An 11,865-nucleotide genomic window follows, 5' to 3' on the forward strand; every position below is an offset into this window, starting at 1 on the left:
GCAAAATATGTGGGTGACAAACCTCTAAATCTTTTCCTCTCTCGAAAGAGAAAGAAACAGGCAGACGGGAAACCCTTCATCTAGATGAAAGCGCTCAATGTGTTTCCTAGCAGACCTGGCGAGCCTGCCCTGGTCAGTCGGCTGCAGTCGCGATGGGGAAAGGGGGGAGAGGAGGATGGAGGAGCGGCAGCGCTGCCCGACGTGGGGAGCAGACAGGTGCCCATCGCTGGGCGCTCGGTCCTGCTCAGCCCCGCACAGCTCGGAGAGACCCCCAGGATGACTTACGTGAGAACATAGTTGACGCTGACGATGCAGTGCGGGCGGGAGGAGCGGCTGTTGTGCACGATGGTGGCGTAACTCTGCACCCACACCCAGCCGCCGTGCTTGGCCAAGAAGCGATAGTACTTGGTGGTCACTTGCCCTTTCACCAGCACTGCGGGGACAAAGCGGGGAGAGGCTCAGGCGCGGCTCCCGGCTCTGGTTTGATCAGCCCCGGGAAAGGAGGTGCACACTCCCCCCCAGGTCCCCGTGGGAGACGAGAGGGGTTAAGAACCCCTTAGAGTCACAGGGAGAAATCCCCTGTGGACAAGGGGAGTGGAGCACCTCGGGCAGGGCTGATCTCAGTACTTGAGATCGTTATCAAAGACTATTCGAGAAGATTGATGGGGCTGGGGAGAGTTGGGAACGCGGGCTGAATCCCACCAACCCACCCCCAACCTGACATATTCTCCTCTAGATTTAATTCTATAAACCTGTCTTTGGGTTTTATCTCTTCTCGTTGCGTTCTCTGTAAGGAAATTTGCCGGAAATTAATATCCTTTTTTTATTCATATATCCAAATATTAATGTCATCATGATATCAAAATAGAATCAAGAACATACCTCTGAATCGGGCTCACTATCGCAGTCAAAATTAGATACACAGATAAGATTTGTGAGATTGGGTGGAAGTGGAACGAAAGTACTTGAATTTCACTGGCATGGCTTTCTGGAGCAAGAATAAAGGGGGTTTCTAACCGGAATTTTGAATGAACGGAGCACCTGAGGTTTGTGAAGGCCAGTTCTTGTTCTACAATCGGAAGATGAGGATGGAAAAATAGCCTTTCATTGCCGATCCCTTCCATCTCCCTCCTGCCTCCAGCTCGGAATTCAGTCTCTAACCTTGTTTCATTAAAACCTGATGCAGATTTTATTTATTCTCCCCTCCAGTGAGCTGGCTTTTCCCTTTCCGACCTAGAGGTAAAACCCAGCAACCCCCAAGTCCATCTGCAGAGGGAGAAGACGGGGATCAGGGTCTTTAACAAGAACACCATTTCCTTACACAAATGATGTGCGCAGCGCAGGTGAAAGGTGTCACAGCCATGGACATGGTGGTAAAGGGTCTTCTCTATCAAGTCCTGGGGCTCATAACCTGTTAGCTCAGCTACCCTGCAAGAGACACAAGCAGCAAATATAATTGGGTGACAGGACAGAGAGGAAGGGAGAGGAGAGGAGGCCTGGGGGAGAAGCAGCAAGGGCTGGAGACAGAGTGGAAGGGAGAGGAGAGGCGGCCTGGGGGAGAAGCAGCAAGGGCTGGGGGAATAGATTTGGAAATAACTCCAGCTCTACCTGGAATCTAAGAATATGAGCTTCATGTCTAGGCTGGCTCGAAACATGAACATATTGCTATGGAGCTTGATCTCCGTCACGGCGCTGGGAGGCAGCGAGTGGCCCACGGCGACCAAGCCAACATTTTGGTAGCAGCCGTCGAAAGGGGACATGTCCAGGCTGTACTGGCGGATCTTCAGGTACCCGCTGCAGTGAATGACCTGCCGGAGACACAGGAAAGCTCGGCGGATGCCTAGCAGGGGGGAAGGGTATGCTGAGACAGGCATCCCTCTCCAGGGAGTGGGTCCCGACAGCCCCTGCCTCCCTGCCCGTGCCGATGTGCCCGCCGGGCTACCCGAAGCCTCTGCCCCTCGTCCTGCTCCAGCAAAGCGACACTGACTGCGGGTCTTCTGCCGTTCTGTCAGGGTTGAGTTTTTTTCCCCATGAGAGAGTTCAGCGTTGATCTAAGGCCCATTAAATTAACGAGATTTTTTTTTTCCGCTGGCTTAAGTGGGTTTTGGCCCACCTCCTAAATACGCTTTCATTATTCTTCTAAAAACGAAAGACGTGGAAGTGCCAATCTGGCTACAACTTTGCAATGAAGAGTATATGCGTGTGAGAGAAAGAGTTCACATGTGTGCATATGTCACATGTGTAAGATATGTCCATTATATAGATAGAGCAGGAGCAATCCGTCGCCAAAGAGTATCATTGATTTAGGTAACCTCCTAAATGTATCCTTTCAGCTGACTCTGTCTACTTCCACTCTTACTTCTCTATTATTAGAGTATTTCTTCCTGGAGCTAGTTCAACAGATGTTCTTGGTCTAGGGTGCATTGTGGCACAATCTCTCCTTGGGTTATAGATACCAACTGCTCCTCGGCGTTGTGGGGCTGACATAAAGCAGCGAGGAGATAGGAGAGCAAAGGTTGCCCTCGCTGAAGACCCTCGAGCAGAGCCGTGTGAAGCACCCGAGCAAAACCCTTGACTGGGAAACCTGCCCCTGCAGCTGATGAGTTACCCATAAATTAACCCAGGGCTCCCGTCGTCTCACCTGACAGCTCCTAAAGACACCTCGGGAAATTCGGTGGTTGTGCGGGGTTCGGTTTAAAAAGCAAAATAAAACAAAACAAAAACCTACGGGGAACTTGATTGCTTGGTTTTGTGGTTTGAGCTCTTCAACCTGAAACTCCCAGAGAAATGAACCACATGAAAGAGCCCCGGTCTGGGACAATCCCCGCGGGCAGAGAGCTCATCCCTACTCCTCTCTCTATTTTCACCGCCCTCCAGACACCGGGGCAGGGGAAGGCTGTTGAGCGGAGATCTGAGTCTTGGCCCTGGGCACGCACCTTGTAGCCCCCGCAGGTCAGGCCCGCGTTCCTCTTGGCCAGGACGCACTTCATCCTCAGGAAAAAGGACCTCTCGATCTCGTACTCTGGGAGGAGGGAAAGGCGGAGATGGGGTGAGTCGCGGGCTCTGCCGCCTGTGCGCAGGGTCGGGGGGCTGTGCGCGGGGTCGGGGGGCTGTGCGCTTTACCCTGCACGAAGTGCGAGTGGTAGGGCTGGTGTGCCGTCAGCACCGCCGTCATCTCATCGTGGTCGGCGGGGTGGATGTACTCGTAAATGCTATTGCCGGTCAGCTCTACCTGTGAGACAGGAGGAGGAGGAAGAGGAGGGGACTCATCGCCGGCACGGCTCACCCTCCCCTGTCAGCCAGGGTAACGGTGCAGGCAAGCACGGGGGCTAGCGGGGCCCCCAGCGTACCTGCGACAAGCCCAGGTGCACCGAGGCAGTCTCCGAGATGTACATGATCTTGCCATCCGGAGCCACGACAAATATGAAACCGTCCAACGTCTGCAGAAAAGGGTGAGGGATGGGAAGTATAGATATATCCATATACAGATAGATCCATAGCCTGTCCCTCTGACTTATTTTAGCAGTCAGGCATCCATGCTTAGGCTGTGATTATTCAAAATGTTGGTGGGAAATGGGTAAGTCTAGGACTGGAATTCCTCTAAAGCTCCTGGAAGTTGGAGGAAAATGGGTAAGTCTTGGACTGGAATTCCTCTAAAGCTCCTGGACCCCCGAGATACAACCTACTTCTCAGAGGAGCCAAACTCAAAGTAATGCAAAGTGCCTGTGAAGTTTCTAAGAAGAGGTTCTGGCTACTTGGTGATTAATACGTGGGTTCCAGAAATCCTGAATACTTCTATTTCAAGCGTCACTGGCGGTTTAGCACTTGCATATTTGCTAAGGCGACCTTAAGTGAGCGAAGATAATCTAAAACTCTCTGCTGTGTAAACAAGGGACACCTGACAATTTGTCAGGTACGTTTCAGAAGACATGGATGGGACTTCTGGGTGTGCCGAGGGCAGAATAGGTCCCCGAAAGGCAACACACCTCCATCGAAAATGAGTGGTGATAGTAACGGCTAATATTTCATAATATTTCAGACCGCCGTGAATTTTCAGATGTGTCCTGCCTGATTTGTGTCTCTGCTAATTTCTGTGCCCGCTGAGCCCTTCTGTTCAGGACAGCTTTTTCCAGTCTGTCTCCAAAACCTCTCCCTGTCACACCAACCTGAGCTTCAGAACACTGACGAGACTTGTCACCTTGTTAATAATTTGGGCAAAAGTCCTGCTCCTGTACCTCGGCACACTGGGACACACTGTGAATCCCTCGCTGTTGACCCACTGTTAAACGATACTGGGCCAGAGGACCCTGCGGGGCCAAACCACAGCCCCAGTAAAACATATGACATTCAACCGCGACGGTTCTTTTTCTGCAGTTGTTTCCCTCCCGCCTTCCTTTTTGTTAAACACTCGAACAGTTAAAAATTAGTCAAGGTGGCAATTAAAAGCTCAGAAGAGGGAATGATTTCTTTAATCATTAATACCATATGGCTGTCGTTTCCAGACCAGTACCTGCAAAAGATGGGATCCCAGTTCCCGTCCAACATTATCCAGCGGGCTGGTTCGGCTGGAGTGGCCCCAGGCTTCCCCGAGTCCTGTTTATTTAAGACACACAAAAAATAGTAAGGTGAGGAGATGAAAAATTGACTCGTGTTGGCCTGATGGAGAGGACTTTTGGGTTTTTGACTTTTTTTTTTTTTTTGCTTGTATACGCTTTAAAACATGTATGTATATAATCCTTGGAAAACTAGACGTGACTTTGTTGCAGATAGAAACCTCTTTCGTGGTTTGCTTTTTTTAAAGACCTAGCTCCCGTGAGAGGAAGATACCCAAATACCTATTTTGAGTTAACATAAGACTTAAACGAAACAGCGTGCCTGATAAAGGGGTTTTTCAGTGCTGCCTTCTGCTACTGGGAACTGGTCCTTTGAACTTCAGGGAAAGTGTCCTAAAGACACAATCCCTCGGGCAGGTCACTGTCCGGCGGCACGGACCGCCCTCCCTCCTGCCCCACGAAATCGGTCTCCGAAATTCATCTCCATCCCCATCATCTCTCCTCCCGCTGCTCCGGCGGGCGGGGGGTCCCTCTGCAGGGACGGGTGATCTGACTCCATACAGCCTCCTCCAGAAACGCATCTCTCCTGACTTGCCTAATGATTTAGATGCCGCTCCTTTTCTCCTATGCAAAGTGAGGAAAAAAAAAAAGCCAGGTGGAAAATACTTCACCAGAGGAAAACTCTTCATGGTGGTGCTGATGAAATAATGTAACGTGTCAGTTAAAACCTTTGACTCCTATGCTGTGAAATAAGGCTCAGCCTGACACGCACAAACACTATGATAGAGTAAAAGGCAGGGAAAACACAGAAATCCTGATCAATTTCTGGGGTGTAAATCGCACGGGGGACGCGAGACCAGAGTCGGTGGGGTCTGCCCCGCCGCAGGGCTGGCTCGGGAAAGACAAGACCCTGTTTTCCGGCTATTTCGAGGCAAACAGACGAGGTGGCGATAGCAGGCACCTGTGGGCATCCCCCGCTATTGACCGACTTCACCCAGGTGTTTGCCGGTCCGAACAAAGCTAACGATTCCCTCCTCCTCTGTCTGAACGGGGCAGCTCAGGTTGGCCCCACGGCAGGAGCAGTGTGCCCGGCTCGTCCCCACCTTTCCCTCTCTTCTCCCACCTTCCTCGTCTACCTCTTCACAGCAACTTGTCTCTTTATCACTCCTACACTTCCCTCCTTCCTCCTTAACTTCATAGCCCTACAAAGACAGGAGCATCTCTCTGGCCTGTCCTTCATCCCGCAGCCCCAGCGTGTACCAGGGCGCCAGACAGAAACAGGCTCCTTTCCATTAATTCCTCCACGCCAATTAACGGGGAGCCAGTCGCCAGGGTGGAGGATCACCTCCGCCCCTTGTATTCAGGAAGGAGCTGGCAAATCTTGTACAGCTTCCAGGGAAAGAAAACCCCTTGGTGTATTTGTTTTTCCCGAGCTCCTCGGAGGTTTCTCTGCTGGGGAGACGGGACCGCACGTTAGAGCATAGGCTGCTCCTTGCCACGTCCCCCCACCCGGAGGGAATTCCGAGTGACAGGTTACTGTATTCAGGACTAAATCTGTACTCCCCGCCTATGATTTAAGTTGCTTATTAATCGAAGTTTACGGCTCTAATTATTTTTCTTCTAAAAGGGAAAATAACCCGACCCCAACAGGTTAATGAACAGCTCCCGGGCACTGCAGGTTAACCTCCCCCCGGGAAGGCGGTTCTTCACGGGGCGTTGAGCTTCTCGCTATGTTTCAGGTGGAAACCCAGCGCTGCTGGGCTGTGTCTGCTCATGGTTTATAATTAAACGTTTTCACTTGTCTACCTGAACCGGCTTTTTGAAATCCTGTCACATGAGATGATCCTTTGTACTGCCCAGATGTTTCAGCACTTTCAAGTCAGAGACTATTTCTATTCCTTGCCAAGCCCAGCCTCTCCCAAATCGACGGTCTCTCGTGATGCTCCTCAAAGACTGTTTTTAAAGATTATACGAGAAAAACCCTCCATTAATATTCCCTTTTATATTTCCCCCTGTCTAGTCGCTTTAACATCCAATTTCCTTTTGTCGAGGGGACAAACTGTGATTTCTTGCACTTGACCTACCGCAGAAAATTCTGCAAATCCTTTGATTGTCTATTTAAAACAAAACAAGGAAATCAGCTCTCCCTTTTGCTTCAGGATTACGCTTGGAAACAAGATCTAAAGATTCTCTTGTAATTTGGAGAGCCAACAGCATAATAGCTTTGGAATAGAAACAAGCAGCTTTGTGAAGGGAAGGATAACTAAATCGTTTTTAGGCAAAGGATTTTCCCAGCTAAAGTGGCCGAAGACAAAGCAAAACATAATCTATTTTGGAAGATTTCCAAGATATGCCACATTAACCTTATAAGATAAAATTTGCTTTCTTCCCTGCATCCCCTCCCCCACCGCGGTCTGGTTTATCATATTTACATAAGTAGCCTTAGAAGGGATGTATCTATTATGGATCTAAGGAGCTAGCGAGCTCACATTTCATTTGGAAACAGAGGGGAAGTTTTACTGTTGCTTAATACTTGATGCATTGTAGAACCATTTCCATTTAAATACCCCCGACCCACGGATTACCTCAATGGACAGCCTGCATGGGTTTTGTAATGTCCTGAAAATGAGATTTCGATTTATAAAACAAGAAACCAATTAGTAACCAAATGAGGCGAAGTAGATCCACTAAAATTGACCTAATCCCACAGGCACCATTTAGGCCAGTTCTTGGCGAATGAATGATGAGCAACCGTCTAACGTAAGCCCAAGGCATCATCCAGCTGTGTTATTCAAGCAGCAAAAAATAAATGGATCGAGCTTTTATTTCAGAATTAATTTGATACTCTTGCCAAAATATAGATTATAGGCTCTTGCCTAACAATCTCTTTCACTCGAGGTATTTTCTTTTTTCCTAAGAAGATAAACTACTTGTGCCACAGGAAACTGTCTGCTGTCTAGAGGGGGAGGAGGAAGAAAAAAAAAAAAAAAAGAAATAAAGAAAAGAAAGGCATTTTAGCCAGGCTATCGCTTAATTTGCGAGCTACAGCCTCGTTGCTCAACAGCCTGCGCTTAGATTGCGCGGAACCTGCTCGGAGCGAGTGTGCTGACTCATCGCTTCTCTGGGCATTTTCCAATGGAAAACCACTGTGCTTTCCACATCAAAAAGCATGTCCGTCAGTTTCATGGGCTCGTTACACCGGCAGGTCCCTGTGAAATGCCTTCTCCCCACCCAGCCGTGCCCACCCCCGGCACTGGGCAAGCCGCTCCGCACAGACAGCTTTCCCCCACGGACTCACGGCCAGAGCCGCCGGCTGCCTCGGCCCTCTCCTTCCTTTCCCTCATCTTTAGATTGATGCAAGCCTTGATGTCTGCAGCTAGTGGAACCGGGGGCTGGGTGGGCATCGTCGCTACCCAAGTGGCGATACTGTCGCAAGAATCTCCTCTATCCCGCGGAAGGGGGAAGAGATCCCTCAATCATTTTTAATTTGATCTAGGCAAAGACAGAGGAAGGCAGGCACAGGGAAATGAGACTCCAAGAGGCCGGAGCAGCTCCCTGGCCCTGGTGGATCTCCGGGTTACTTGGTCCTCTCTGAGCATCTGCAGCGCAGAGCCCATCTCGACCCCCTCCTTTGTCTGGCAGTAGCAAAGGGGGGCGGTGGTGGCCGATGGGGGTGGGGTGGCCTTATCTACTTTGTGTTGATTTGCCGTCTTTTCAAAGCGGTTACTGCGATTTCCCCAACGGATACTCCGTCATGAAACCTCAGCGCAATCCGGATTGACGGTAGCGAAAGCAACAGCAGAGCGGGCGATTTGACGTCCCCGTTTAAAAACACTTAGTGGAGAGACCATCCTGAGCTTCAGAGCAGCTTCTCTGGGGACCAGGCTCTGAAGGCAGCTACCTTCAGGGGTAGGGAACTCCTGGGCACCCCTACATGGGTTTGTCCCTGTCTGGCCGCACCGCGAGGGTAGAGGAGCAAGCCCCACGGAATCCGTGCACTCCGGGTAGACTCTGGCTTGGAGACGAAGCTCCCGTGGACAGGGAGTTTTCTCCTGTTGCTGTGGCTGGCCAGAGGGAGAGGCTCAGGGGTCTCTCCGGGTGGCAGGGCCAGGCTGGGCGCCGGCCCGACGGGGCACCCGCGGAGACGCTGCCTTAAACAGAGTCCAAGCAGTTCCATCGCGCGTTTCTCTTCCAAGAGTTTCTCAAAACTCCCTCTCCGGGCACGCTCCCGAACCTCCTCGCCGCCTCCCAGGGGCCGCGGCCCGGGAACGTCTCTGCTCGCTCTTGTTTCGCTGCGTTCGCTTTGCCCTTTTAACAGCTTCTCTCTGGGTTTTACCGACGGAGGAGCAGCAGCTCTCCCCCTCCTCTCCCGCCGGCGCCGCGGGGGATGCTGACCCTGCGGAGGGTGCGGGACCTCCAGCCACCTCCGGCCCGAGGGTCGCCCCTTTCCCCGTGGCACCGAGGCTGGTTGGGTCCCTCCAGCCTCCCTCGCGGTGCTGGGCAGGCCGAGGAGGGGTGGGCTGAGCACTCACACCTGCTTCGTGCAACCTGCCCAGCAGAGCCGCCCTGAAACGTTACGGTCATGTCGCCTCCGTGTGCGGCTCCTCAGGCAGCACCTTCCCTGCTTCCCACTGCCCCTCGTCGGCAGCGCGAAGGGCTCAAACCCTTCCCCGAGGCTGCTGCTGGGAGAGAAAGAGCATGGGAGTTGTTTGGTGAGAGGGAAGCGAGACAGCTCCCCATCTCCAAATCAGTCATTTTCCCTCGCTATCCGGGGAAAATGACAAATAACAGCTCCTGGAGCCGCGGGAACAGAAGCTGTAGGTCCTAGCCACCCGCAAGCCAAAAGACAACTGGATGTTGTATGGAGGAATTAGCTTGATTCGATTAACCATTTAATTAAATCTCCTGCCGCAAGCGCTCCGTTCTGCCGTCGCCTAACGCCCGACAGGGCTGATTTCTCAGTTAATTTAACATGCAGTGGTTAATGATAACTCAAAATCTCGGCCAAATGAGGCTTCTGTGAAGGACTGGGTCGCCGTCGGAGGGCTCAGATGGAATAGAATAAGCTATGGTAAAAAAAAAAAAAAAAAAGCTGCTCATTTCCAACTGCCTGCGGATGCCATTAGCAAGGTTTTGTAAAGATTTATTATCTCGGTAAATCACATGCGTTCATTTGAAGCAGAGATATCCCGCTTTCTTTATAAAAATAATAATAACAGGGAGGAAAAACCCTGTTGACTAAACAAACAACCCTATTAAGAAAATGGTAGTGGAAATAATGCCGAGGCTGTTTCACTCTAGAAAGAAATACCAGCATTTTGGCACACGCGGGGTAGCGGAATTGAGCTCTGAAATGCAAACAAACGGAACCATGCCCAAATTGGAAAGAGAAAAAAAATCAGGGACATTTATTACAATTATAACTACTTATTTATTTCTACAAAAGTCGCCAATTCAAGTAGCTCTTATTTCGAAGAAATAAAGGAAGGAAGCATTTGCACCAATGTACAAGCTGTTTATGTCCTCCAACTGAAAAATATCCTCCAACATGAAAACTGTAGTATGTTTCCAAAGGAAATACGATTTTCCCCCGCTCATCTCACTAAATATTCTTTCTAATACATAAATCTGCTTTTTCAACGATCATGCTAGTAGTTTAGTTCTGCACTTCACGTTTTAAGTTCACATCAAAACTGGAATTAAACAGAGAAGCAGCGTGGAGAGTAAACTGCTGCTTAAATGAGAAAAACTTCTGTAAGAAAATAAACACTGAAACCTAATGCTCAATCATTTCCCTTTGCAGTAAGAAAAACAGCATTAAATCACCTATCCACGTGGGAAACGGATTTTTTTTTCTGTTGATCTCTTCCCCCTTTAAAATAAAACAAGGTTAAGGGTTTCAATATTGAAATGTTAACCATCCTGATTCGGCGAAAGTTTATGTAAACGGAGTCCTTGCTTTTGTCTCGAAAATCAAACGTCTCTTCACGCCGAAATGATCAATCCCCACTAAGACAGAGACTGCAAACCTTCCTGTTCCCTCTCTGTTCGTATAAGGAAAACAGGACGCTTAAAATATCCCTAACTGGAAAACAAAAACAAAGACCCAAACAGAAATCTACTTATTGTGCCTCTTGGATTTTTTGTTTGGTTTTTATTAATTTTTTTTCTCCTTTCACTTTTGGATACTGCCGAGGGTCAGTGAAGAATCACCCCGCTAGTAATAACGACCGGATCTCTTTTGAAAGAAAACTCTTAGCCCTTCGACACCCCGGAGGTTTTTCTACTCTTTTTTCTTTTTTTGTGTTTAAGTTACCTGCCATTAATGGTTTAATGTTAAATTGAATTTTAGTATTGCTTTATTTTTAATGTGAGTTAAATGACGAATGAATATATTAAAAAGTTCTGTCTAAAAAAAATGCCCGAAAAATTTAAAAATCTTCCTAAATGTCCTCAGAGATTTAGCAGATATTCATCCTTCTCAAAACTGTCTGATCGCTGAAAACTAGTATACATCTTATAGGCTTTCTCCTTCTGGGCAGAAGGGTTTTAGCACTGGAACGATGCAAGCTACCTACGCCACTGAACACTTTCCGTCGTTGGCGGTTTTAATCTGCTGGAGACCTAATAAAGTGAAATCAGGGGTAGAGAGAATAACCCAGGCGTTTCAAAAGCTTCCGAGAACTACACAGCCATTACGAGAGGGAGCTCTTCGGAAAATCTCTGCTTAAGTTTGTCCAGTGCCACTGTTTTGTGTTTCTGGGGGTGAGAAGGAAACGGCACGTGTTTATTCTGTGTGTGACTCTCCTGGCATTCCACTCCCAGAAAACTCTTGTTTCCGAAATGAACCCGAAATCTACCCATCTTATCTCCCTATAAGGACCTTTCAGACATAAAAATATGCAGACAAGCACACACCGATTCTCTCCGCCCTGTCCCCAGCCCCGCGTGTGCGCGGCGATGATGAGTGTATATCTTTCTGTACGTGATTATTTACAACCAGCCCCTATGCAAGCACTCTCCGGGCAGATGGAAATTCACTCTTGTACGGGGGAGAGGGGGTGTGAGTTACTCTGGCAGTGCAGCTCGCTCTTATGGAAACAACGCTTCTCTATTCTGACTCCTCCAACATGTCTTTAAATGCACGACAGGACACTTTGCCATGCTCCCAAACCTCCTGCTACCCGTCTCCAGCCCTTTGCCCAAATCATCGGGTCTGTCCCGGTGCTTGGATAGCTTTCCTCCCCAGGGAAATACAAACAAATGGACACCCCCCACACACTACATCCATCCAACATCCTCCTCCTTTCAG

At 49.4% G+C, this 11,865-nt stretch overlaps 1 protein-coding gene across 1 annotated transcript in view; it reads right to left on the minus strand.

The window, feature by feature from the left end:
• The window catches only part of SIM1 (single-minded family bHLH transcription factor 1), a 46,987-nt gene that overhangs the window by 32,504 nt on the left and 2,618 nt on the right, over positions 1–11,865 (minus strand). The window contains exons 2-8 of the mRNA XM_009069494.1: positions 4,511–4,593; positions 3,351–3,440; positions 3,124–3,232; positions 2,937–3,022; positions 1,609–1,808; positions 1,322–1,428; positions 286–433 (exon numbers count right to left, since the gene is read on the minus strand). Of these exons, the coding sequence (XP_009067742.1) occupies positions 286–433; positions 1,322–1,428; positions 1,609–1,808; positions 2,937–3,022; positions 3,124–3,232; positions 3,351–3,440; positions 4,511–4,593 (823 nt within the window). The remainder of the gene's footprint in view (positions 1–285; positions 434–1,321; positions 1,429–1,608; positions 1,809–2,936; positions 3,023–3,123; positions 3,233–3,350; positions 3,441–4,510; positions 4,594–11,865) is intronic.

This window comes from Acanthisitta chloris, unplaced genomic scaffold, assembly GCF_000695815.1.
Source record: "Acanthisitta chloris isolate BGI_N310 unplaced genomic scaffold, ASM69581v1 scaffold2472, whole genome shotgun sequence".
Taxonomy (NCBI): Eukaryota; Metazoa; Chordata; class Aves; order Passeriformes; family Acanthisittidae; genus Acanthisitta; species Acanthisitta chloris.